A 27923-nucleotide genomic window follows, 5' to 3' on the forward strand; every position below is an offset into this window, starting at 1 on the left:
TTACATACCCAAGGGACTCTTGGCAAAGGTGGACAATTTACCAATTGGTCTGAAAGTCAAAGAGACAGAGCTGGTATCTTCGGCTTGGTTCTCTAGAGAAGCAAAACCAGGGAAACGCATAAATATATATATATATATACACACACACACACACAGACAGAAAAATATATATATATATATATATATACACACACAGACAGAAAAAGAGAGATTTATCACAAGGAAATGGCTCACGAGGTTGTGGAGGCTGGCAAGTCCCAAAGTCCATGGGTCAGGCATTGCCTGGAGGCTTCTCCACACTCACATTTGCTGCAGATGCTGACCAACCCAGAATCAGCAGGTCAGACGGCAAGCTGCTGGCTCAAGTCTCAACAACCAAAGGTCAGATGATGACAATCCAGAAACAGGATCCAAAACAGGCAAGTGAGCTTTGCCAAAAACTCCATATTTATACTGGGTACAGGCCACACCCCTGAGGGAACTCTCCTTACAACTGATTGGTTGATCACATCAGATCATATCATGGAGGTTATTACAATGTATTACTTACGGGAGATCACAAAATGAAGGATAATCATATAATACTGAGAATCATGGCCTAGCCAAGTTGACACATAACATTAACCATCACAACTGGTTAGTGGGGTGAGCAGCAGTGGCTGGGGTGGGGTGGGGGGTGGGGGGGCAGAGGCTGTAGCACTCAGGCCCAGACAAAGGGACTGGCCAGCTTAGTCCCAACTTGGCCCTGTCTTGCCTGGGACCTATTCCCAGGGGTGACATGGTCTGTCCTAGCCCATGTGTGGGTGTTCATGGCAGCACAGGGCATACTGGAAAGACCTCTAACCCTGAAGTCAGAGGGATCAGGGCAAGTCTCATTGTCTCTGTGAACATCTGTTAACTTGTATATAGCATGGGGACGTTTACCATCGCTCACTGCCTTCTCCATGGGTTTTTGTGAGGACTCAGTGGGGGTCAGGGAGGCCAAGGACTCTGCCCACCACAAGGTGCTGCTGGGCACTAAAGTTACTCCTGTCCTCAGGTGTATCCCCAGGACCTGGCACATAGCAGACACATACTGTTCAGTCAGTAAGTAGACAGGTAAAAGGGATGGCACCTGGGCTGATGCACATGAGCTCGTCCACCTCGTGCCCACAAGGCTGTGCAGGCAGGTCTGAGGGCCTGGACTTGTGCCTGAGCCATGGCCAGGCCCCTACCTCTCAGTGTCTGAGTGTCTGGGCCTGGGTCTTGGATCTCAGGGTGGGTGTTTATGTGGGGAACAAGCTGCTCAGAGCCCCAGACTATGCTTGGGGGACATGCTGTGCCCCACTGGCCCAGCTGGAGTGCTGGGCAAGGGGGCCACTGGGCAGGCTGGCTGCCAGGGCAGGTAGGGCTCAAATATACTCTCAGGCAGCAGCTGAGGGCCTGGGCTTCTAGGGTTACGGGCTACTGCTAGAACACTCAGGCTCTGGGCACATGCTGCAGAGAAAGGAGCCCCCCAACAAGTCAAAGCCCACGGAGGCCCAGCCCATGAACAGGGAACAGGGCTGAGCCGAATTCATACCTGTAAGGGTAGAGAGGAAACTGTCAGGTGTGGCTGCACTCAAGGGGGACACCCTAGGACTTCCGTCACCCCCACCCCCTCAGGGTCCCATTCCTTGCCCAGGACCTCCCCAGCATTTTCACTAGCAGAGGGAGGGCAGGGTAAGGGGAGCTGAGGTTGGGGGCTTCACAAGCCTCCCCAGTCTTTCTAGATAAGTCATGGTGAAGACTCAGCCTTCCTCCTCCCCCAAGCCCCAGCATACCAATACCACACAGTGACCCAAGCCCAGGACAGGCCCAAGTCCCTGCTCTGTGCCACCTTGAGTAGGTCCCTGCCCTTCTCTGGGCCCATTTCCTCATCAGGCTGGTGAAGGGGGCACAGGAGGGGCACGAGGCCTGGTCAGAGAGGAGCAGAGCAAGTCCCTGTATCCTCTTCCTCTCAGTTCTTATCCGGCCCACAAAATTCCCCCCAGGGCTCCCCACAGCCCTCCGGGAAAAGCCAGTCTCCTCAGCGTGCACTCTAGGCTCTTCCAAAGGGGACCCTGCTGGCCTTCCCTGGCTCTCCTGTCTCTGCGCCTTTGCCCAAGGCCCCCCTCCTCCTGGGGGCATCCCCTTTCTTCTACGCCTACCAAGTTCCCCCACCTTCAGCGCCTAGTTCACATGTCACCTCCTCTTGAAAATTTTCTGTGATAACTCCCCCCTCCCCCAAGAATCCCTCCTCTAGGCTGGCCTGGCCTCCTGCCCTGACCACTGACTCTGCTCGTGTTCACTCTTTCATTGCCTGGCTTGTTTGGTTCCCTGGGGAGCACCTTGAGGGCAGAGGGGCTTCTGATTCCTGTGTCCCCAGCACAAGGATTAAGCCTCATACAGTTGAGGGTTCCTCCTTTCCTCCCACTCTACAACTGTCGCCTCCAGGAAGCCCTCCTGACTGCAACAGCCCAGCACCTTTTCCCATCCTCCCTCCACCCTAGGCCTGAGGCCCATTGGGATGCCAGGTTGAGACCATTCCATCCCCTTCTGGCGGGGCTGAAAGGGCCCAGGCCCTTCCCGAGCCCCCTGTCCTGCCCTTGATCTTATAAGTCCTGCCCATTCTAATCTCCTAAATATCTCTCAGCCAGTTCTTCCTTGTCTCCACCCCCACATCCCTAGCCCCAAGCCCTTACCACTCTCACTCCTTGGGAAGTTCCCGATACTCCTGGATGCCCACTGCTAGTCTCTCGCCCCTCCCCAGGGCCCAGCCACATCCCACCTGGCTCCCTGCTCCAGATGGTTTCTCAATGACAACACCTGGGTCCTGCCCCCCCATTTCCCTCCACCAAGCACCATGCGCAGGTGTGGCTCTTAGATGGTAGCTGGACAAAGGCCAGTAGCTCCAGAGGAGGTAGAGCAAGGAGGCCTAGGCTGTCCCCCAGCCCAAGCTGTGCCCTGGCATTCACCTGGCATTGACAGGTGTGCTCGGGTTAAGGAACTCCTTGTTCACCAGGGTGGCATATCACAAGACAGCCATCAATGTGCAGAGGCCTAAGGACAAAGGAGGGGGTATTCAGTTCTGCTCTGGTCCTGGTCACTCAGGGTGGGGGCTGCCTGCCATGGCCAAGTTGGTAGAAAAGGAGTCAGGGACACTCACCTGCCAGGAATTAGAGGGCGACCTGGGAGATGGCCACGAGGCCCTTGGCAATGGGGTTGCTGTCTCCGAGCCAGTGCGCTTCATGTAAACTACACTGAGGCCCATGGCCAAGAAGCCCAGGGACACAGCCACCACCATCAGAGCTTGTGCTGACTGGATGTGACCTGGCACCAGTGGGAGGGCACCAAGTGAGCTGCCCGCTTTATAGAAGTGGGGGAGGGCACCTCAGGGTCTGGCCTGAGGTGGGAGCAGCCCCACCAGGGAAAGAGTTTGAGAGGGAGCCGGACTACAGGTCAGACCTCTGCAGGTAAGTGTGAGGAGATAGTGAGGGGACCTTTGTGTGACAACAAGGTTGAGGATAAGGCTGTGGGGGGGGAGATGGGGGTGAGAGTCCCCTTCACAATTAACCCCATTTTTCACAACAACTTGGGTGGTGGGGGGAGGCAATTTAAGTTCTCTCTTCTGATGCTTTCTAGTCCAGGGGCTCCCTCTTGGGCCTAGCCTGCCCCTCCCAAGCAGCTGGGGGCAGCTACTCCTGTGGACTCAGTAGAAGGAAGAGCTGAGGATGTCTGAGGCCCAGCTCAGCCCAGTTTGGCCCTCTTTGAGGGACCGCTCCCTGCAGCCATCTGACTCTTATCACCTTCCCATCTCCCCCTTGAGTTACCCATACCTACCTGCCATGTGCCTACCTCTCTGTGGGTGTTTGAGTCATCCCTGGGCCCTGTGAGTCCCTGAGGGAGGCCTGAGGGCCTGCCTGTGACCAGTGCAGCTGGGGCATGTGACAGCAGCCCCAGCTCAGGCTGCCTGCGGGGCCCTGGGTAGGATGAGGTTGGATCAGCCTCCCCACACCACGGTTAGAGGCTACAGTGGGGTCTGTTTACAAGCCAACTGTCAGTCTCAACTCCACAGCCTGGGAGAGAGGCCTGTGTACCCAAGTGCATGTGTGTGTGCGTGTGTGCGTGTGTGCATGTGTGTGCGTGTATGTACATGTTACCTGGGTGGCAGGACTGGTAAGTGGTTGTGTGTACATAAATGTGTGTCTATATACAGAGGATGAGAGAGGTGGAGGGCAGGGCCTTTACCGAGCATGAGTTCCAGGCACTCTTCTCACTCAATCCTCCCATAGCCCTGTGCGGGTCTTAGTACCCACCCCTGTTACAGATGGGGACAGGGGACACAAGGGGGCTTAGTGACTTCTTCAAGATTAAAGTGGCAGAGCAAGAATCTGGGCCCATGGCTGCCAGGCCCTAGAGCCCCTGCCCACGGTGGGGCACTAGGCTGGCCTGGGTTTTTTAATGTACACAGGGGTGGTGGTGGGGAGGTAAGTATGGAGAGAGAGACTAGAAAGCAGAGCCCAGAGTTGATGCAGACTGTGGGGAAAGCTGATTCCAGACCTCCCTGTACCCCATATTCTATTTCCCCACCCAGTTGGCCAAGGCCCACTGTCCAGAGCAGCTCACCCCTCCCCTCCAAGCCAGTGGATGCTACCATACAGGGTGGCCTCCCACACAGCTGGTTGAGGCCTACCGTCCAGGGCAAACAGTGAATCATAGAGCTTGCGCTAGACCTGCTCTGTGCTCTGGGAGGTGAGGATATCCAAAGCCCTTTGTAGAGGCCCACAACAGTGATGATGGCGTCACCTCCATAGAAGGGCTGCTTCCACTGTGGCAGGGCTGTGCTGGTGATGATGCCCATGCAGCCACCAAGAGTTGTAGCCCAGGAGTTCAGGCCTAAGTTTGCCACGACCCAGGGGAGGGGGCCAAGGGGTCCCAGGGAGGGCCGGGGTCATGGAAAGGTGAGGAAAAGGGGGGAGGGGGTGTGAGTGGTTACTAACTTTGGTGATATCCTTTGTCAAACAGAAATTTAAAATTCTGATGAGGTCAAAAGTATTAGTCTTTTATGGCTTTTCTTTCATCTTATTTAAGAAGGTCTTACTACCTACCTCAGATCATTATGTCTTTTATATTTTTCTAATATTTCTAGGTTTTTTAATACTTATAAAATTATCTAGGATTTATTTTTCTGTATAAAATAGGACTCTGCCTCCCCTCTTCTCCTCCCAACCCCTACAATGGAGAGCTAGTCAAATACCATATCATTTTAATGACTGTACATACCTCTGTCTGTGACTTACTCTGTGTTCAGAGCACCTGGCACTTACGGGCATTCAGCAGAAAGTTATTACATGAATTAACAGGAAGGGAGAATATCAGGCATTTTCAGCAGGGAACTGAGACAGGAATGCATGTGTATGCTGGAAACTGTACGTGGGCCTCTCGTCAAGCCACAGGGTCCCTTCTCAGGCCCAAACTGACACTCTGAGCTCTCCTTTCAGCCAATACTGGTGGTCTCTAGGACTCAACCTGCTCTCCCCCTTCAGTAACTGGCAGCCACTCCTTCCCTCTCCTTCTCCTTTCTTTGGTGTAACTAAAGTTGAGCTTACAGGTCTTTTTCCTTCTAAAAATTAACCACTGATCACTACTAGAGGACAGAATATAACAAAAAGAATAAAGTTTATCAGAAATTCTTTATATTTGGGGCTTCTTTTTTGTATTTTTCTGAGTCCCTCACAGTAAGTTACTGGAAATCCTTGTTGGAAGTTATATTTCAGAGCCTGGGGATAATCAACCCTTCCCTCCTTTTCACCCAATATTAGCAAATGTCAAGTGAACCTTCGTCCTCATGAAAGCCCTTCTTCTCAGCTTGAACCCCAACAGAACAAATTCCTCAGGTGGCCATTTTGCATTCCAGAGAACCCTCTAGACTGTCCAAGAGACAATCCTTTCTGTGATGATGGAAATGTTCTGTATCTGTACTGTCCAATATGGTAGGGAGCTTTCTTCTGTTCATTGTTTCCCAAATTCTCTTAAAGATAAAAATCATACGGGGGGACTTGTTAAACCTACAAGTTTCAAGGTCCCTTCCCTGGGGAGTTTGAGGGTTTTGGGTGGAACCTAGGAAACTATGTTCATAACAAGCATCTCAGATGCTTCTTGTCAGAGCAGTGTGTTTTAGGTAGTGCTGGGATAAATATCTTTAATATTTGCATCTTAGAAAAAATATATAACTAGCACAAGACATGATTGTACAGATATAGCTTAGAAAAAGGCAAACTTCGAATAGTGATTAGGTTAAAAAATTAATTGTTCTTATGAATGGCAGATATAGCCCCCATTCTGGAACTACCCCATTCCTTCCTGCAGGGGATGATTATGAAGGACATGTTAGGGACACTTGGGCTGTTTCTTCTTTCATTCCACAACTGGACACAAATTACTTAAGACAGGTTCTGTGCTACGTATAGGGATACAAATTTGGAAATCCCAGTTCCTGCCTTCAAGGAGCTAACAGTCTCATGGGAAAACTGACAATTACAGTACAATAAAGCGCTGGATTAGAGGTTTTAGGACAAGGCGCAGGAAAGAGTGAATGCCTGTATTTGCCTGGGGTAGTTTGGAAAGACTGCAGAAGAGATGATGCTTCAGCTCAGTATAAGAATAGGCCTTGTCAGTTAGCTAAATCTGGGGAGGGTATTCCAGGCAGAGGGAATATCGTACACAAAGGCAAGAAACAGCATAAAGCGTAAGAGGAACTGCAAATAACTCTACATGGCCAAAGGAGAAAGGTATGAAAAGGTACAAGATGAGCTTGGAGAGAGGTTAAGGGCCAGTTGTGAGAGCCACGCTAAGGAGTTCAAATGTTATCCTGAGGGCTTGGGCTAGGCTTCAGGCAGTATGTACATTCTCCCACCTGAAGAAAGTCTATTGTGCTCCTGAAATTATTAAAGGAGATATCTACTCTTCAAAAAGAACCACTATAGGAGCTGTCTTAGGCTGGGTTCTCTAGAGAAGAAAAACCAGTGAAATGTAGAGAGAGAGGGATTTATCTCAAGGAAATGTCTCACGTGGTTGTAGAGGCTCACAAATCCTAAGTCTGTGGGTCAGACATCAGGCTGGAGGTCACTTATGATTCAGGTAGCTTCAGGCATTGACAAACCCAAGATCAGTCAGATGCCAGGCTGCTGGCTCAAGATCCAAGAACTGGAGGTCAGATAACGACGCACCAGATGCAGGATCCAGAGCAAGCAAAAGCCAGTGAGCTCTGCCAGAACGTCTATATATATATGGGATGCAGATCACACCCCCAAGGAAATTTCCCTTACAACTGATTGGCTGGTCACATCAGATCACATCATGGAGGTGATTACATTACATCACAAAATGGAGGACAATTGCATCATTACAAAACTGCCAAACCACTGAGAATCATGGCCCAGCCAAGCTAACACACAACCTTAACCACCAGAGTTCACCTTGGTCAAATTCACACCTGTAAACATCTCCTTAAACCATAAACATTCTCTGAATAAAGACAATTACAAAGTCATACTTGCACCTAACATTATACAGCTAACATGCATACAACCAAAAACGCACTTAGCCCCGTTTACATCTGATATTTTATAAGTGAAGAAAGTAAAAATATTCGATGCACACATACAAGGAAGAAATACTCATAATTATAGTCCTCATTTCTGCAACTGGTGACAGTCATAACTGGCATTTAGAAATACCTTCTTCCACCACCCATTTCGTATTCCCTTTGCCCTGAGAAAGCGCCTCAGCTGGTTGTGGTCCTTAGCCTGGTGGGTTGACCCAAACCCTCATTCCTGAAGGGTCTGGGCCATTAATAGTCATGTTGGAATCGGGTTGCTATAGTTTTCCATTGCCTTAAATCACAGGGCATGGTAGTACTAACAGACATCCTTAGGGATCTCCCGTATTCCAGACATGTTGTTGTTAGGTGCCATTCCATCAGTTCCAATTCATAGTGACCCTGTGTACAGCAGAACGAAACACTGCCCAGTGCTGCGCCATCCTCACAATCTCTTTACTGTTGGAGGCAGAGTTACCAATGCCTTTAAGACTCGTCAGACTTGAGAACCAATTTAGAACACTCGTCCTTAAAATTTTGTTTCTCTAGAACTACTCTTGGTACCAAATGTCTTAGGCTGGGCCACTAGAGAAGCAAAACCTCTCTCTCTCTTCATATAGTCCAGCTTCTCAGATTATTTGCTCAGCATACAGATTGGATAAGTATGGTAGAAGGATACAACCCTTGCACACACCTTTCTTGACTTTAAACCACTCAGTATCCCCTTTTTGTGTTTGAACTACTGCCTCTCAGTTTATGTACAAGTTCCTTATGAGCACAATTAAGCATTCTGGAATTCCCATTGTTTGCAATGTTATCCATAATTTGTTATGAATATTTGTCTTAGTACATAGTATATATTCTACTTTCCTATCCTTAAAAAACACTTAAGGAGCCCTTCCAAACACACTAAAACATCTTAAACATAATAATAAAATAGAGAGAGAGAGGGAGGAAGAGAGAGACACAAAGAGTGATTTACCTCAAGGAAATGGCTCACGCAGTTGTAGAGGCTGACAAATCCCAAGTCCGTGGGTCAGGCTCAAGGTTTCACCTGACTCAGGTAGCTGCAGGGGCTGACAAACCCAAAATCAATGGGTAAGACGTCAGGCCACTGGCTCAAGTTCCAAAAACTGGAGGTCAGATGATGATAAGCTGGATGCAGGACCCAAAGTGAGAGAGCAAGCTTTGCCAGGACATCCATATACCTAGCTGAAAACAGTGTTTGACTTAAAGGCTTGGGCTCTTCTAATTGTAGATCTTTATCATTATTATCTTTAGATTGTGAGTCCACAATTTCTTTCAGGTTTACATTGTCCATTTCTGCAGCAATTTCTTTGTCAGTATCAATACAGGTTGTGGCACTGGCCCTATTTTCTGAAACGCCACTTTAAATGTGCGTCCTGAATCTACATGGTGTTATTGGGCTCAATAACTGTTTTGTTTTGTACGCAGCAAGTCCCTGCGTTAAAAATGTCTTACTTATGGACAACTTGTACTTAAGAATGGACTGCCATAGAAACTATTGTATTATTAACGTTAGCATAAAGTTACCTCACAAATGACCCTTCCGGTATGCAAGACATAATGGAAGGAGAATGTTAACCTTTAATGATGACCTTTTTTTTTTTTCATATCTAAACTGTTTTAGGAACTGTTTAATTTTTTTTTGACAGTACTATATACCTACCTACATACAGAAACGTACTTCTCTCTCCAGTATAGTATCGTATATAATCAGTTTTTATTATCACTGTATTATTATTACTATTATTATTACATACTGTATTATTATATTTAAGATATTTTAGTGTGTTTGGAAGTGTTTCTTAAGTGTTTTATATACATAGAAAGGTAAAATACATACTATGTACTAAGACAAACATTCATAACAAATTATGGGTAACATTGTGAAGAATGGGGATTCCAGAACACTTAATTGTGCTCTGAGGAAGCTGTACATAGGCCAAGAAGCAGAACGAGGGGATACTACACGGTTTGAAGTCAGGAAAGGTGTACATCAGGGTTGTATCCTTTTACCATACTTATTCAATCTGTATGCTGAGCAAATATTCTGAGAAGCTGGACTATATGAAGGAGAATGTCACGTCAGGATTGGAGGAAGACATTAACAACCTGCAGATGACAGAACCTTGCGTGCTGAAAGAGGACTTGAAGCACTTATTAATGAAGATCAAAGACCATCGCCTTCAGTATGGATTACACCTCAACATGAAGAAAACAAAAATCCTCACAACTGGACCAATTAGCAACATCATAGTAAACAGAGAAAAGATTGAAGTTGTCAAAGATTTCATTTTACTTGGATCCACAATCAATGCCCATGGAAGCAGCAGTCAAGAAATCAAACAGTGCATTGCATTGGGCAAATCTGCTGCAAAAGACCTCTTTAAAGTGTTAAAAAGCAAAGATGTCACTTTACGGACTAAGGTGTGCCTGGCACAAGCCACGGTGTTTTCAATAGCCTCAAATGCATGTGAAAGCTGCACAGTGAATAAGGAAGACAGAAGAGCTGATGCATTAGAATTATGGTGTTGGAGAAGAAAATCGCATGTATCACAGACTGCCAGAAGAACGAGCAAATCTGTCTTGGAAGAAGTATAGCCAGAACGCTCCTTAGAAGCAAGGATGGCCAGGCTTCATCTCATGGACTTTGGACATGTCATCAGGAGGGACCAGTCTCTGGAGAAGGACACCATGCTTGGTAAAGTAGAGGGTCAGTGAAAAAGAGGAAGACCCTCAGGGAGATGGATTAGCACAGCGGCTGTAACAATGGGCTCAAACACAGCAACAACTGCGGAGATGGCACAGGACAGTACAGTGTTTCGTTCTGTTGTACACAAGGTCGCTATGAGGGGGAACTGGCTGGGCAGCACCTAACAACAACAAAGGGTAATGGCAGTAACTAGAGGATTTTCAATAAAACAGTGTCACGATCAGATCAGGTGTTTTCAAAAATGCATTCTGGCAGTTGTGGTGGGGAATATTAAAATAAAGAAGTAGAGAGTCCATTAGGAGCCCACAACAGTACTCTACGCCAAGAGTCAGCAAATTACGGCTGGCAGCGCAGATTCCACTCTGTTTTACTGTGGCTCATGAGCTAAGAATGGTTTTTCAAATTTTTAAATAGTCGGAAAAAAATCAAAAGAAGAATAGTTTGTGACATCTAAAAACTACATGAAATTAAAATTTCAGTGTCCATAAATGAAGTTTTATTGGAACACCACTGCACTTGTTTACATATTGACTATGACTGCTTTCAGGCTATAAAGGGAAAGGTGAGCAGTTAAGATAGAACCCTAAAGCCCACAAAGCTTAAAATATTTAAACTATCTGGTCCGTTCAGAAAAAAATTGCATACCCTTGCTCTAAGTAATAGACGATGATGGCCTACACTTTCAAATACACTTTATTTGCATTTCCTATTTGCACTAGCAGAGTCTGGGCTGACATTCAGAGATTTTTACGACTGATCTGGGAGGCTTCAAGAAGTGAAACTGACAGGCCTAGATGATACTGATAGGGGTAAGGACTAGTACTGCACTAGCCTAACTGGTTTCCCTACTTCAATTCTTGCCCCTCTACAACCCATTCTCCACTCAGCAGCCGTTTAAAAAAGATCATGCCACTCCCTAGCTTACAATTCCAAAATTACCTTTCTCATCATTGCCCTTATGATAAATTTCACACATAGAATTCCTAATTTGATCCTGCCTACCTCTGGAACCCCATGTCCTCATTCTAGTCAAATTGAACTGCTTTATTTGCATTTCCTATGAGACGCCATCTCTTCTTGCCTCTAGACCTTTCTATAAACCTCTGGGCCTGGAAAGGCAGCATTCCACCTTCCTTTTCCCACCTGCACTCCCAAAATGCTTTGTGCTTTCACAGCTCTGGAGTGGAACTGGGTGTTTAAATTTCTGCCTCCATCTTGAGACTGAATTCCTGAAGGGGGCAACTGACTCCCTCAGCAGATAGTAGACGCTTAATAAAGAACAAATGAAGGTGGACTTAAGCCTAAAACATGAACAGCAACCCCTATTTCACATAGTGGTTGTAAGGATAAAATGCGTGAAAAAATGCCTAGTTTGCTCAATAAACGTGAGTTGAGATTAAATCTGATTTGTGGCCAATACAAGATTCCTTAACAAGACATTCCTTATACGCCTGGTAAAACGGGTCCGAAGGCGGGTCCCCAAGGAGTACACCCCGCCCCCCTCGGCGTCCAAACGCTGAGTAGGAGCGGTCTCAGATCCCCCGCTGTCCCTCCAAGGTGACTGCTTCACCAAAAATGGACGCTCCTCTAACGCGAACGCTTAAGGTCTGTTCCAGAAATTTTCGGCTGTGCAGCGAGTACACGGTCACGACAGAAAAGACTGCGCTATCCCAGAGATAGCAGTCTGTGGTCACAAGGACCGTTTTTGGAACAGGAAAGAAGGGAGGCCTTCTTTCCACAAGGGGCTAAGGTGTCGGGCTCCCTGCCAAGCGCCGCGTCAGCCTGGCTAATCCCGGCCCAGGAGTTTGGCCATGCCTTTCCTTTGGCCGGGGCACAACCTTTGCCGTGGGGCCGGCTCGCCCAGGATGCAGCCTAGTTAAAATCAAGTATTCTCCGTCCCTTTCTCCGGTACACTGGGGTTCTCGTGGTGACTCTAGTTCCGGTCTCTATGGCGGCGGCTGAGGCAGGAACGGTTGTGGAGATCGGTTATCCGCCTAGGAGCCAATGAGAGTGGAAGAATGAGAAAGTCTTAGCCAATAGAGGCCGCGAACTGGGGGGAGGGGTCAAGTGGTGAGATTGACAACAATGCGGACCAGTGAACGGCGTTTAGGGCGAGTGGATCGTCGGGCTTATCCCGCCTGTCCCGCCATTATCGCTAGTTCGATCAGTAGCGGGAGGAGAGCCGACCTGAGAGATCTCTGAGCGGGCCCAACGCCGCCGCTGGCCTAGTTACCATCGCACCCCGGCAGGAGCCGCAGCTGCCGCAGCCGGCCCTGGTCACCATCACCGCAACCATGAGCAGCGAGGCCGAGATCCAGCAGCCGCCCGCCGCCCCTTCCGCCGCCCCTGCTCTCAGCGCTGCGGACTCCAAGCCCGGCACCACGGGCAGCGGCGCAGGAAGCGGCGGCCCAGGCGGCCTCACACCGGTGGCGCCTGCTGGCGGTGACGAAGTCATCGGTGAGGGCCGAATGGGGACGAGGGTGGGGCCGTGGGCGAAGCCTGGCTGCGGAACCGTTACCCGAAGCGGGGCTGGGCAGGCGAGTGCGGCTGCCCCTCCCCCACGCCCCCTTTCGCGCACTCACGGGAGCTGGGCAGTGTGTCAGGGCGCCGCGCGCCCTGCCTCCGGCGCCCCCTATGGGTCTGCGCTCCGCGGCCGCGTGGGTGGCTGGGCCTGCTCACCGCCAGTCCGCCTTCTGAGCCCCCGGCCGCAGGCTGTTGTTCCTCTTTTCCTCGCTACGCTCTCTCCTACGCAGGCCGGAGGAGGCTCGGGCGCGTTCCTCCTCTCTCACTGCTGTGCAGCCGCGCCCACTCGCGCTGTCTTCGCGCAGACCCATTTTGGCCCGCCCCCCAGGCCTGCCCCTGGTGTGCCCCACTGTTCCCATTTCACCCACGTGTACCGTTAAGGCGTCGTTGTGCTGAAAGCACGGCCCACGAAATGTACTTTGAAGAGGAAGGGCTGTCAGGTAGCCGCCTGGGCGGCTGGGAAGCATGTGAGGGACCGGATTCTGAAGCGTGGCAGTTTTCAAAAAGGCTGCCTGGTAATGGTCGGTTTTTTTTTTCCCCCCCACAGCCACGAAGGTTCAGGAAACAGTAAAATGCTTCAATGTAGGAAGCGGAGATGGTTTTGTCAACAGGTGAGATGACCCTCAACGAAGCCCCTATCCTGTCTCTCCCATGTTTTCTCAATCTGTAGGCTTTGTGTGGCTTGGGATTGGTTTAAGAATGTCTAGCATAATCTGAAAGGTGACTGATCCCGTTGGTGTATTGTTAGTGTGATTTTTTGTTTTGCTTGATGACTGACAGGATTTGTGAATCCAGAGATGTTTCTTTGTCTTTCAGGTAAATACTAATCTAAAACTAACTTCAAAGGCTTAATTAGGGCACAAGGCAATTTAAAAGGCAAGCGGAATAAACGAGCTGTACTTTAGTAGTTAAGGCAAACTGAAGTAGTACCTCAAGCACATGAGGTTTTTTTGTCATCTTTATAGTAAGGTTATACTGCCACTGTTGAACGTTTCAATATATATTGATTACGGAAGAACTGGGATAAAATTTGCACTAGGATGCTTTGACAAGAAGAGTTACTTTTATTTGTTCGTAGAATAATATTTGGAAGAAAATGGCACTTTTTTTTGTTGCTTGATCTTTGTTTTTCTTTTTGGTTCCAAAATCATAATAGTTAAATCAATTTGTATTAAACGTTTGGTTGTAGCTTAGTAGCTACAAGTGGTACTGGGTTGTAGCTTAGTAGAGTGATCTTGTTGTTAGGTTCCAACTCTTAGTGACCCCATGTAGAAAAGAACAGAATACTACCCGGTCCTGTGCCATCCTCACAGACTTTGTTATACTTGAACCCATTGTTGCAGCCATCGTGTCACTCATCTCATTGAGTGTCTTCCTCTTTTTCTCCTACCCTCTACCAAGCATGACGTCCTTCTCTAGGGACTGCTCCCTCCTGATAACATGTCCAAAGCACATGAGACGACGTATCCCCATCTTCGCTTCTAGGGAGTGTTGTGGCTGTACTTCTTCCAAGACAGATCTGTTCATTTTTCTGGCAGTCCATCCTATATTCAATATTATTCACCAACACCATAATTCAAAGGTGTCAGTTCTTACTTGGTCTTGCTTATTCATTGTTCAGCTTTTGCATGCATATAAGGTGATTGAAAAATACCATGCCTTGGGTCAGATGAACCTTAGTCTTCAAAGTCACATCTTTGCTTTTTAACACTTTCAAGAGGTCTTTTGCAGCAGATTTGTCCAATGCAATGCACTGTTTGATTTCTTGACTGCAGCTTCCATGGGAATTGATAGTGGATACAAGTAAAATGAAATTCTCGATAATTTAAATCTTTTCTCTGTTTATTATGATGCTGCTTATTGGCCCAGTTGTGAGGATTTTTGTTTTATGTTGAGGTGTAAGCTGCACTGAAGGCTGAGGTCTTTGATCTTCATCAGTAAGTACTTCAAGCCATCTTCACTTTCAGCAAGCAAGGTTGTGTCATCAGCACATTAATGCATAATAAAGGTGGTTAATAAGTCTTTTTCTAATCCTGATGACACATTCTTCTTCATATAGTCCAGTTTCTCGGATTATTTGCTCAGCATACAAATTGAACAAGTAAGGTGAAAGGATACAACCCTGATGCACACCTTTGTTGATTTTACACTGCACAGCATCCCCTTATTCTGTTTAAACAACTGCCTCTTGGTCTGTGTACCGATTGCTAATGAGTACAATTAAGTGTTCTAGGATCCCCGTCCTTTGCAATGTTATCCATAATTTGTCACAATCCACACAGTTGAATGTCTTTGCATGGTCAAAACACCGAGGTAAACATCTGCCTGGTATTGTCTGCTTTCTGCCAAGAGCCATTTGACATCAGCAGTGATATCTCTTGTTCCATGTCCTCTTCTGAATCCAGCTTGAACTCCTGGCAGTTACCTGTAGATGTACTGCTGCAACCGCTTTTGAATGATTTCAACAAAATTTTACTTGTGTGTGATATTAATGATATTGTTTGATAATTTCTCCATTATGTGTGAATACCTTTTTTTGGAGTAGGCACAGATATGGATCTCTTCCAATCGGTTGGCCAGGAAGCTGCCTTCCAAATTTCTTGTCATAGATGAGCAAGCACCTCCAGTGCTGCATCCATTTGTTGAAACATCTCAGTTGGTATTCTTCATTTCTTGGAGCCTTGATTTTTGCCAGTGCCTTCAGTGCAGCTGGGACCTCTTCATTCAGTACCATCTGTTCTTGATCGTCTATTACCTCCTAACATAGTTGAATGTCGACCGGTTCTTTTTGGTACAGTGACTGCGTATTCCTTCCATCTTTTGATGCTTCCTGCATTGTTCAGTATTTTTCCCATAGAATCCTTCAGTATTGCAACTTGAGTGTTTAATTATTTCTTCAGTTCCTTCAGCTTGAGAAATGCTGGGCATGTTCTTCCCTTTTTGATTTTCTAACTCCAGGCTTTTGCACATTTCGTTATGATACTTAGTCTTCTTGAGCCGCCCTTTGAAATCTTCTGTTCAGCTCTTTTACTTCGTTATTCCTTTCGTTTTAGCTGCTCTACATTCGAGAGCAAGTTTCAGAGTCTCTTCTGACAGCCATTTTGGTCTTTTCTTTCTTTCCTGTCTTTTTAACGATCTCTTTCTTCATGTATGATGTCGGATGTCATTCCACAAATCATCTGGTCTTCAGTCATTAGTGTTCATCAGATCTATTTTTGAGATGGTCTCTAAACTCAGGGAGGATATACCCAAAGTTGTACTTTGGCTTTTGTGGACTTGTTCTAATTTTCTTCAGCTCAACTTGAACTTGCATATGAGCAGTTGACGGTCTGTTCTGAAAGTCAGCCCCTGGCCTTGTTTTGACTGAGGATATTGAGCTTTTCTATCATCTCTTTCCACAGATGTAGTTGATTTGATACCTGTTTATTCTGTCTGGCAAGATCCACTTGTATAGTTTATGTTGCTGAAAAAAGGTATTTGCAGTGAAGAAGTAGTTGGTCTTGGAAAATTCTGTCACGTGACTTCCAGCGTCATTTCTGTCACCAAGACTGTATTTTCCTGCTGTTGATCCTTATTTGTTTCCAACTTTCACATTCCAATTATTAGTAATTATCAGTGCATCTTGATTGTGTTTGATTAATTTCATACTGCAGAAGTTGGTAAAAATCTTCAAGCATGGTCTTAGTTCATGATAAATTAATACATTGTTCTTGGATTTGAAGGCAAAGCTACAAACTACTACTGTAAAATTTCTCAAATTTTTTTTAACAATAGTGTCGGGAACTTGCAGTTACTCACAATGCTGTCTGTGGATCTCCCTTATGAGCCGGGCATCATTTTCAAGATGGCTTCCAAGGCTAGTAATGTAGTTACCTGGGTGTCAAGCATATATGTATGATAATAGGAATCTTGGCCATACAGGTATGATACTTAATGCCAGCTCACCATTTTGTTTCATATAGCTCTACTTTAAAAGGTGCTAAACAGCTGGATGTGTAAAAGAAAACGTAAGAGTAAGTAACACAGAATATGAATTGGCAGTGAATGTACTGCAGGAAACCAAATGGGCAAAATCAAACAAAAACGGACATAATTGATGAAAAACCATTCACATAGCCAGCCATAAGGTACTGAAGAAATACGCAAAGCAAAAGAGATTACAGGCATTTGGTGGTTTGTTTTCCACATTTGCGATTGTGGGGAAATAATTCTTGCACAATCTTTACAGATTTTCCATTTGTTACTACATTGTCTTCCTGACAGTCCAGAAGGTACATTTTCTTATTAGTTTTTCGATATAAGTTAAACTAGTGAGGTGGGACGGGAATTGGTGCTTATATGTGGTTGATTTACTGACCTTTTTTTAGCTCTCTGAATTTATTAGTGTTTCAGTATTTCCATCTTGATTCTCCTAATTAGCCTGACTTTTAAACTAGTGGCTTTCAAAATTAAGCGTATCTTGGAAGGATGTTAAAAAAAAAAAAATTTCCAAATTCCTCCAGATCTTCAACCCTTGATCCAGTGTAACTTTAAGTATTAACCTTAAGTGATGAATGTAGAATTGCAAGTTTGAAACCAGAGTCATAGTAGTCATCCCAGACACTGCAGCACATGTCTATCTGTCTCTGTCTTTCTCTCTTATCTCTCTCTCTCTCTCTCTCATACCCACATACACACCAGGAGAACCTGGCCAGTCTAATAATCATCCCATTGTATGATTACATATTGAATCAACTTAAAAAAAGAAAAAAAAAAAAAACCAAACCCATTGCCATTGAGTCGATTCCAATTCATTGTGACTCTGTAGGACAGAATAGAACTACCCTATAAGGTTTCCAAGGAGTGGTGGTAGATCCGAACTGCCGACATTTTGGTTAGCAGCCGAATTTGTAACCTCTGTGCCACCAGGGCTCCACTGAACGAACTGGTAGCTTCCAAAACTGTATATTTAAGACATACATTTTTCTTGATCGTGACAAACATCCCTGTATTTAATTGAAGTCAAATTTTACAGTATCTTGGTCAAAAGTCTCAGTATCATTATAATGACCAGTTCAGAAACAATGGACATTTAACCAGTTAGTTTTTTACAAAATTGTTAACATTAAGACAGTCCAAATGGATTTTCAAAAGCCAGCATGCGTTTAATTTGCCCTGGAGGATGACCAGTCAGGTTGATTACTAGCTCACTAGCTCAACAGAGATATTCAAGGAATGCTATCTTACGGAATAAATGTGATATGTAAATTACTACCTTTATAAATATATTGAGTATAAGTGGTTTACTTAAAATATCATCTGTGTCCATTTAACAAACTGCTGTAAAACAGAAGCCACACGCCACAATTTTAAATGCAGTCAAAAACTACAATCTAGCTACAGAAAAGACTGCAAATCTGTCACCTCTGATGTGCATACCAGCAACAGCGTATCATATTTTGTCAGGTCTTTTCAGTAGCCTCATGCTTGTGAAAGTTCGGTAATGAAAAAGGAAGACAGAAGAATCAATGTACTCAAACTGTGGTGTTGACAAAAAATATTGAATTTACTGTGGACTGCCAGAAGAAAAAAAAAATCAGCCTTAAAAGAAATACAACCAGAATATTCCTTAGAAACGAGATGGCAAGACTTAACTCACAACTTTGGACACCTTACTAGAAAAGGACATCCTATTTGGTAAAATAGAGGGTCAGCAAAAACAAGGGAAAAAGTCGCAGTGAGATGGATTGACACGATAGCCACAGCAATGGACTCAAACGTACCAATGATCATGAAGATGGCACAGGACCAGGCAACTTTTCATTCTGTTACGCATAAGGTTGCCATGAATCGGAGCTGACTTACAGCAACTAACAATGATAATTTTTACAACTTTGTTAGAATTATGTCTTCAAAGGGTGAAACATTTTCCTCTGATATTTTTATTGCATAAAAGGTGCTAAATAAGGGCATTTTGTTGTCAGTTGCTGTCAAGTAAGCTCTGATGCATGGTGACCTTATGTATAACAATTAAAAATTGCTGAGTCCTGTGCCATCTTCATGTTGCATGTTTGACTCCATCAATTGATGGTTTCTTCATTTTCATTGGTGGTCTTCTTTCAGACATGATGTCTTTTTCTAGTGATTGGTCTTATCCTGATGGTGCGTCCAAAGTAAGCGTGTCAGAGTCTTGCCATCCTCACTTTTAAGGAACCTTCTCGTATTTCTCGCAAGACTGATTTATTCGTTCTTCTGGCAGTCCACAGAATATTCCATATTTTTCACCAGCATCACAATTCGAATGCATCAATTCTTTTTTCAGTATCCAGCTTTCACATGCATATGAAGCAATCAAAAAGAACAGAGCTTGTGTCATCAGGGTGACCTCTTTGTTTCAAAGTTTTAAACATTGAAGAGGTCTTTTGTAGCAATATCCCTTTGTTCTTTTCAAGCAGTTGCCTCTTGATCCATGTACAGATTCCACCTGAGCACAATAAAGTGTCTGGAATTCCCGTTCTTTGTAACGTTATCCATAATTTGTTGTGATCCACACAGGTGAGCTGGCGAAATGGACACAAAAAGAGAGAGTGGAGGGAGAGAGCGGGTTGTCTCATTAGGGGGAGAGTAATTGGGAGTGTGTAGCAAGGTGTATATGGGTTTTTGTGTGAGAGACTGACTTGATTTGTAAACTTTCACTTAAAGCACAATAAAAATTATTTTAAAAAAAACACAACAGGTAAATATCATCTTGGTATTCTCTCCTTTCAGCCAGATCCATCTGATACCAACAATACCCCTCGTTCGACATCCTCTTCCGAATCCAGCTTGAATTTCTGGCAGTTCCTGTTGGATAACTGCAGTAATTTTTTTTTTTTAATATATATAATTTTTATTGTGCTTTAAGTGTTGCAGTCATTTTTTAATTATCTTGGACAAAATTTTGCTAGGGTTTGATACTAATGATACTGTTTGGTAATTTCCGCATCCCATTTTGATAGCTGTTCTTTGGAATGGGACACAGATGGGACACAGATATGTATCTCCTTCAGTCGGTTGACTCAGTGTATGTCTTCCAGATTTGACGTGGATGATGAGTTAAGTGCTTCCAGCATTACATTGTTGAAGCATCTTAGTTAGTAGTTCCTCAGTTCCTGGGGCTTTGTTTTTCACCAGTGCCTTCAGTGCAGCTTCAATTTCTTCCTTTAGCACCAGCAGTTCTTGATCATATGCTACCTTCTGAAATGGTTGAACATCAGCCAGTTTTTTTTGGTATGGTGATTCTGTGTATTCCTTCCATCTTCTTTTGATGCTTCGTGCGTCATTAAATTTTTTGCCCATAGAATTCTTTAGTAGTTTTTTATTTCAATGCAACTTGAGTGTTGAATTTTCTCTTCTGTACTTCAGCTTGAAAAATGCTAATTGTGTCCTCCCCTTTTGGTTTTCTAACTCTAGGTATTTGAACTTCTCATTATAATACTTTAGTCTTCTCTTTTACTTCCTTGTAATACTGTACCTTGTCTTCTCAAGCTCCTCTTTTGAAATCTGTTCAGCTCTTTTACTTCATCATTTCTTCTGTTAGTTTTAGCTACTCTGCACTTTAGAGCAAGTTTGAGAGTCTCTTCTGATATCCAATTTGTTCTTTTCCTTCTTTCCTGTGTTGCCAGTGCTGTGCTGGAAGATGAGCCTCCTAGGTTGGAAGGTACTCAAAATACGACCAGGGAAAAGCTGCCTCCTCAAATTAGAGTCAATTTTAAAGATGCGGTTGAAGTAACGCCTCCAGGATATCCATTAGTAATCGCAACATGGAATGTACAGAGTATGAATGTAGGAAAATTGGAAGTCGTCAAAAATGAAATGGAATCCATCAATGTTGATATCCTAGGCATTAGTGAGCTGGAATGGGCTGGTAGTGGCCATTTTGAATCTGGTAGTCATATGGTCTACTATTCTGGATACAACACATTGAAGAGGAACGGTGTTGGATTCATCATCAAAAAGATTATTTCAAGGTCTATTCTGAACTACAACGCTGTCAATGATAGGCTAATATCCATACGCCTACAAGGAAAACCAGTTAATACTACTATTATTCAAATTTATGCACCAACCGCTAATGCCACAGATGAAGAAATTGAAGACTTTTACAAACTGCTGCAGTCTGAAATTGATCAAACATGCAAGAAAGATGCATTGCTAATTACTGGTGACTGGAATGCAAAAGTTGGAGAAAAAGAAGAAAAACCAGTAGCTGGAAAATTTGGTCTTGGTGATAGAGATGAAGCTGGAGATCGCATGATAGAATTCTGTAAGACCAATGACTTATTCATCGGAAATACTTTTTTTCAACAACATAAGCGACGACTATACACCTGGGCATCACCAGATGGACTACGTAGGGATCAAATCGCCTACCTCTGTGGAAAGATTCGATGGAAATGTTTAATGTCATCAGTTAAGACAAGGCCAGGGGCCAGCTGTGGAACAGATCATCGATTGCTCATGTGCAAGTTTGGTTTAATGCTAAAGAGAATCAAAGCAAATCCACAACGGCCAAAGTACGACCCTGGGCGCATCCCGCCTGAATTGACACCATCTCAAGAATAGATTTGGCCCACTGAACGCTAATAACTGAAGACCAGAAGAGATGTGGGAAGACATCAAGGATGTCATACATGAAGAAGGTAAAAGGTCATTTAAAAGACAAGAAAGAAGGAAACGGGCATAGAAATTTTAAAATAGCAAAACCTTTGTCTTTTATTGGTTGGGGGTGGGAGGGAGGAGGAAAAGAGAACACAGGCTTAGAGGACACTGAGCACCTGTTATTGGTGATGGAAAAATTTGGGAACAGGTAAGAGTGGTGGTTGAACAACACGGTGAACATAATTCACTGAACTGTACATGTCAAGATTGTTGAAATGGCAAATGTTTTGTTACATATATACTTAATTACAATAAATTTTTTTTTAATTTTTGGCTTTAATTAGACTATGTAATCTAGGAATTCTGACAAATTCATTGAGTTATTCCTTTGTGTGTTGTGTCCGCAAAAGAGAATTGGGTTATATGGCTGAAGGAGTTTATTACCCTTCCCCCCCAAAATTATTATTTTATTATGAAAAAGCTTCATTTAAAGCTATTGAAGTAAGATATAATTAGAAGGATGCCATGGGGGTTAGTAGTTCAGAGTTTGAGTCTGCTTTTTAAATCCATAAAGATTTTTATCTTTTTCCTCCAGCTGTTGAGAATTTACCCACATTCTCCAAACATACGAAAGGATATCACAAATAAGTAACGGTTTTTCACTGGGACATGCATCATTTATAGTGACCTGAATAGGAATACTTTTATGTTCTCCAAATTACTAAAAGAGTTGAAATCATTCTTTTGGGGTGAGCAAAGAATTTAGGGCCAAGGGAATCAAATAGGGCAGAGGTCACAAATTGGTGACCTAATAGCTAAATCTCTCTTGTTCGGCCTTTGTAAGATTTCAGAAATTTGAATTCAACATTTAAAGCTTAGGAGATACATCAAAAATAACTAGATTATCATCTTTTTAAATGTGAACTTCAGTTGGCGCTGGGCTTTCACTTTTATATAAATTCAAAATCATCTGGTTGTAAGTATTATTACCACCTTTAGAAGGAGCAGACATTGTTTTACTTACCACCGTTTGTGTCAGGCTTAGTTTTCTCCATGTAGAGCAGCAGAATATAGTGGAAAGAGTAAACTTGACTGCAGAAGAATGGGAGAAGGGCTGATTTGTAATATATCGGATAATACTGTTGGAATATTCTAGACCTGTGCTGTCTAATATAGTCATTAGCCAAATGTGGCTATTCAGCACTTGAAATATGGCTAGTGCTGCTGAGGAAACTGAATTTTTTCATTTTAAAACCAATAGTCAATTCAGTTGTTTTATGTTTTCTAAGTGTAAAATACACATATTTAGAAGACAGTATGTAAAAAAGAAATGCAAAATACTTCAATTTTTTATGTTGATTGTACATGTTGAAATGATAGTGTTTTGGGTTAAATGTACTACTAAAATTAGTTTCACTTGTTTTTACTTTTTTTAACATGGCTATTAGAAAACAACCTTATATCTTTAGCTTATGTTATATTTCTGTTAGGAGACCTGGTTGCACAATGGTTAAACATTCTGATGCTAACCGAAAGGTTGGCAGTTTTAACCCACCCAGTAACCTGCTTCTCTAAAGATTACAGAAGCGTAGAAAACCCTGTTGGGCAGCTCTGCTACCCACATGGGGTCACTATGAGTGGGAGATAGACTCCACGGCACCCAACAACATATTTCATTTGGACAGCAGTGTCCTAGAGGGCAGTGTTTCAAGTGGCAGCAGTATAGGTGAGCTTAGGTTTGGTAATTGTGTGCCTCTGGGATAAAGAACTCAATTAAGCCTGTGCAAATGAGGTGGAAATCCAAAGGCCATGCCCTGACAACAAGCCTCTGGAAAGGAGTGGGGCACAATGTGTTCAGTTTAGCATAGGAATTGATTCATGTGTATGCATTGATTGAGGCTCCGGTAACTATAAGAGACCCTGGACCTTGGAACTTCTTGGGGTGGAGGTGGACAGTTTCCTGGAGTGGCAAGAACATCTATGCATAGGGGACCATGGCATATCCCTGTGGATAATGGAAGTCAGATATGGTGCTGTGGCCTCTCCCAGACCCTTGCCTGCTCCGTTTCTCTGCTTGTATCATTTCTGGTTATAATAGATTGTTAACTGTAAGTATAGGTAATGGTCTCCATAAGCCGTGGGAGCTATTATAGAGAATTAACAAACCCACAGGAGCTGGCAGGACGGAGTCCTAACTTGTGAAGACCGCAGTTCTTGATGGCTGGTGGCCAGGGAAAACCTGCGTAGGCGGCCGATGAAAAAGGGGAGTCCTAGCTTGTGACCTATCCCAAGGGAGCAGGGTGGGGGAGGGGGAAGCTGACTAGTATGAAGTTCTGCAGACTTGTGATTCCATTGCTTGTACCAGGTGACCTAGCTCTGGGTGGCTGGAGATGGGAGCGTGACTTAACTCCAGGTGGTTAGAGTCGGACAAAAAGTGCCATGAAAGTGGCAAGGGACGATTAGAGATGTGGGAAGGTGAAGCCTGGGTCCACTTCCACATGAGAATTGAATTTATGGTGACCCTTGCTACTCAGTGGTAAAGGTGAGGTTTGCCCACCTTGCCCCTTTAGTAGTATCACAGTGTGACATCCACTAGATATAAAAAAAAAAAAATGCAAATGAGATAACTGTCAGATAATTAACCAGGTACTTTTTTAAGTACTTCATGTATAAATCAGGGCTTCAAACTGGAACGGAACCAAAAAGACTCTGAAATTTTTGCTGGAGCGAAACAGAAATCTGATTTGAAAAATTTTTCTGAACCTGAACTGAAATAAACCATTATTTTTTGACTCTGCTACTTTTGGTTCAACAACAGTCTTTAAGTTATAAGCAAGACCATTGGACCATTTATGTTTGATTTACATCTGGTGCCCATGAATGCCAAATGCTTCTCTGGCACATAGCTGGTAAGGGCATAGTTGATTGTTTCAGCAGGCTATAGGTGATGACTGCTCTTACAAGAGGAGATTCACAGGCCAGTCAAAATTCGCTATTTCTGCTCCGTGCTTGACCTGACATCTCTCACAGTAACACGAGCTGTGCCTATGGAAGATGTGAAAAACACTCAGCAATTGAGAACACTGGTAGTCAGAAATCTGAAAGAGCTGATCAAGCTGCATTGAGTTCTGAACAGAGTTGCACGTGAATGGAAATTTGTCAGGTGAGTGCAAATGTTTTAAACATACGTAATTCACATTTTTAAAGCGTGATACTTAAATTCAAGAAGTAGAAAATAAGAGTAATTTTTTGATGATCCAGTTGTAGTCAGTCTCGATTTAAATGCACTGTTACATTTCATACTTAATGTGTAAATTTGATATTTCACAAATTGAAATGTTAGCAAATGTCAGCTATTGGGAAAATGAATGTTTCAGTTGAGCTATATCAATATTTCACTGAAAACAACTTGATGTAATCATTATGAAGTGGAATTTTTCTTCAAAAGGTGCTGGATAAATGTTAATTTAAGAATGTTGTAAAGTGGAACTTCAAATAGAAGAAATTGTCAAACCTTGTGCATATAAAATCAAAGTTATACCGGTTTTTCTAATATACTGACAATACGTGGCTAGAAGCATTTTAATACATAGTGGCTTTAATTCATTTCTACAGGTGTATTTATGCATTCTCTTTTTGTAGATCAAAGTCTAAAGACTTGTTTATGCTATAATATAAATAGTGACTATAAAATATGCTCTAATGTTAATATTATTTCTTATCCCTTGAATTCTAGTATGGGATGAACCAGAGAAAATCCATGTTGAGAATTTTTAAAGTATGAAAAGATTGAAAATAAAAGCATGTGTAAAATTGCAACACAGATATGGTTGGAGACCATGCAGCAAATTTAGAGAGGCAGCCGAAGCATCACCATTATGCAGTACAAGCAAGAAGACAAAGGTTGAAGAAAATGTCAGAAGTGTTCCAAATAGGCAACAAAAAGCATAGATGAATTTGTTGTACCAGAATGCATTCAGGTGAAATTAGATAAACAGTTGTCGATGCATATGTTGAGTTAATGTTTGTTCATTTGAGTTAACTGAATATTTAGGATTCTGTAAAATTTTAAATCCAGTTATTGCTTCAATTGGTCAAAAATTTTCAGTCAACTCAGAGAATATTAGGGAAATGATACCTCACTTGCCCTTAAAACTTAGCTCCAAAATTAGTAATAATCTAGAAAAATGAATGTTCTCTTCGAAAGTTGATGTTGCCGGTACATTGAGTTAGTCAGTTCTAGGAATTAACGCTCAATTCCCACAAGATGGTAGGGTACATTTGTTGACACTGGGAATGAAAGACACAGATCCATAAATAATAAACTACCAAATTTTAGAGAAGTACATTGATTTACAACAGATTTATTCTGTCACCATGAAAAATGGCTCTAATACAATTGAATTTATTGATTTGCTCAGAAATGATAGTGAAATCAAATGGCAAGTGTCAGGGCAAAATGACAGTTTTGAAGACTGATTTAGTGCACTCTGACTTGGCAGACATTAACCATTGCAGAATGTGGTGAAAGTGACAAGGTTTACAAGAAAAGGTTGGTATAAAGTGCTGCACACATACTTCAATTAGTTATTAAAGACACAATAAAGAATGCTGTACTGGAAGGATTTTTGGGAGAATGTCATGAACTCATACAAATAATTTTGTATTCCGACATTGCCTACCAAATTTTTAGGAAATAAACCTGTACTGGATTGCTCAAGAAGATGGAACAGTATATACACCATGTTAGATACCTTATCAAAAAAAAACTACCAACTCATAACAACCCTATAGGGCAGAGTAGAACTGCCCCATAGGGTTTCCAAGGAGAGCGGCTGGTGGATTCGAACTTCCAGCCTTTTGGTTAGCAGTCAAGCTCTTAACCACTGCACCACCAGGGATGCAGAAACCTTACTAGGATGGAAAAATCTTTGCAGTGTGTTAGCTGAGAATAATATGAAGTATTATTTTTCTAATGACAAATGGGCATATTTCAGATTAATTTTGGAAACTTTAAAACGTTTAAAGAAAGTTACAGTAAGATTTCAAAGTGAACAGTTTAACTATGAGTGATGTTTTTGGGATGTGGTTGGAAACTAACCTAAAATTAAGAACTCTCAATACGTTTAGAAAGACATTGAAAAATTTAATGTCAGAGGGAAAGTTATTGAAAATGATAGCATATTAGGAACAGTTTAGATTCTCGTTATCAAATTCTAATTAGTTCTGAACTTAAGGTAAAGGCCATATTACTGTTAAAAATGATAGAAAACCTGAAAAGGAGCAATACTGAAAGTGTAACAAAGAAAAGCAATTCAGGAAATACTCTCATTTCAAATGATGTTGATCAGATGGAATAATTTCCCAAAATGAAAGGGAAAAAAAGTTTAATTGAGCTCAAACAACTACTGTTAATATTGGCCATATTAAGAAGCTTTGATGGTATACAGAGTTGAGAGAAAAAAAAAAAGTATTGAATTTTGGAACAAAAACCATTCACAATATCCCCAGTTACATAAAATTGCTATGGTAGTTTTAGGTACACCAGCAATTCACGTCAGTGTTGAGAGAGCTTTCTCAGGTTTGAAATTCATCTTTCAAGACAACCAAACCAAAAAACATGTTGCAGTTGAGTCGATTACAACTCATAATGACCCTATAGGACAGGGTCAAACTGCCTCGTAGGGTTTCCAAGGAGCAGCTGGTGGATTTGAACCATTTACCTTTTGGTTAGTAGCCACAGCTCTCAACCACTCGGATAGTTTAAATGAAAAAAATATTAGAGGACATTCCTTTAATTAGGGGTAATTTATAGTTTATTGCAATGATGTTTTTCTTAATGCACTGTATAACTGTGTGTGAAATAAATCTATATTTGTAATAAAATGTTTATTTTATGTAATGTTATGACAATTCATCAGCTTAGAACTGGGGTGAGTATTAAAGTATTAAATATTGTGCTTTGTCTTATGTATTGATGTATTAAGTATGATAGTATACTTTGTATTTCTAGTATTTTGTAAATAAATTCTTAACCATTTTAGGTGACTTTTAAGTGTTAGTGAAATGTCAACTGCATCAAAATTGTTTGTTTTCAGTGTATTTTATAGAATTAAGTTGAGAATTTTCTACTAAAGTATTTCAGATCTTCCATTTAATATTCATACAGTATGTTAGGAATGTTTTTTATCACAGTACTATTATTTTTAAAGTGACTGTTGCGCAGTGAATTCTAGTATATTTTAAAAATAGAATTTAAAAATAATGTACATTGTATTTTCCATTGTGTTGAAATGTTTTGAGACAGTGATTAAAACTGAACATTATTGTCCCTTTAGATTTAATTATTAATGAATGTGTAGAAAGAAATAGTTTAATATTGCTATTTTCAAAACTGGTTACAAAATTTTGAGATGAACAAAATTCAGGTTAATATAAAAATGT

At 42.8% G+C, this 27923-nt stretch overlaps 1 protein-coding gene and 1 pseudogene across 2 annotated transcripts; one reads left to right on the top strand and one right to left on the bottom strand.

Moving 5' to 3' along the window:
- On the bottom strand, positions 1 to 12621 carry LOC126071201 (claudin-19-like; annotated as a pseudogene).
- On the top strand, positions 12462 to 27658 carry LOC126072113 (craniofacial development protein 2-like). Of its 2 annotated transcripts, XR_007516459.1 has the most exons (4): positions 12462 to 12794; positions 13408 to 13471; positions 20504 to 24642; positions 25216 to 27658. XR_007516459.1 is itself a non-coding variant. In XM_049876800.1 (3 exons), the coding sequence occupies exons 1-3, from the start codon at positions 12632 to 12634 to the stop codon at positions 21441 to 21443; spliced, it is 1167 nt and encodes a 388-aa protein (XP_049732757.1). In that variant the 5' UTR covers positions 12462 to 12631; the 3' UTR covers positions 21444 to 25179. The 2 variants fall into 2 exon arrangements, 1 of the variants encoding a protein (XP_049732757.1); XM_049876800.1 differs by lacking the exon at positions 25216 to 27658 and having other exon boundaries at positions 20504 to 25179.
- Positions 27659 to 27923: the final 265 nt, after the last annotated feature.

Source organism: Elephas maximus, chromosome 3 (assembly GCF_024166365.1).
Source record: "Elephas maximus indicus isolate mEleMax1 chromosome 3, mEleMax1 primary haplotype, whole genome shotgun sequence".
In the NCBI taxonomy this organism is placed as follows: Eukaryota; Metazoa; Chordata; class Mammalia; order Proboscidea; family Elephantidae; genus Elephas; species Elephas maximus.

Coding starts and splice junctions, on each gene's coding strand:
- LOC126072113 (XM_049876800.1), top strand. CDS start 12,632: ATGAGCAGCGAGGCCGAGATCCAGCAGCCGCCCGCCGCCCCTTCCGCC. Junction 12,795..13,407: donor TGGCGGTGACGAAGTCATCG/GTGAGGGCCGAA, acceptor TCCCCCCCACAG/CCACGAAGGTTCAGGAAACA. Junction 13,472..20,503: donor GGAGATGGTTTTGTCAACAG/GTGAGATGACCC, acceptor CTGTGTTGCCAG/TGCTGTGCTGGAAGATGAGC.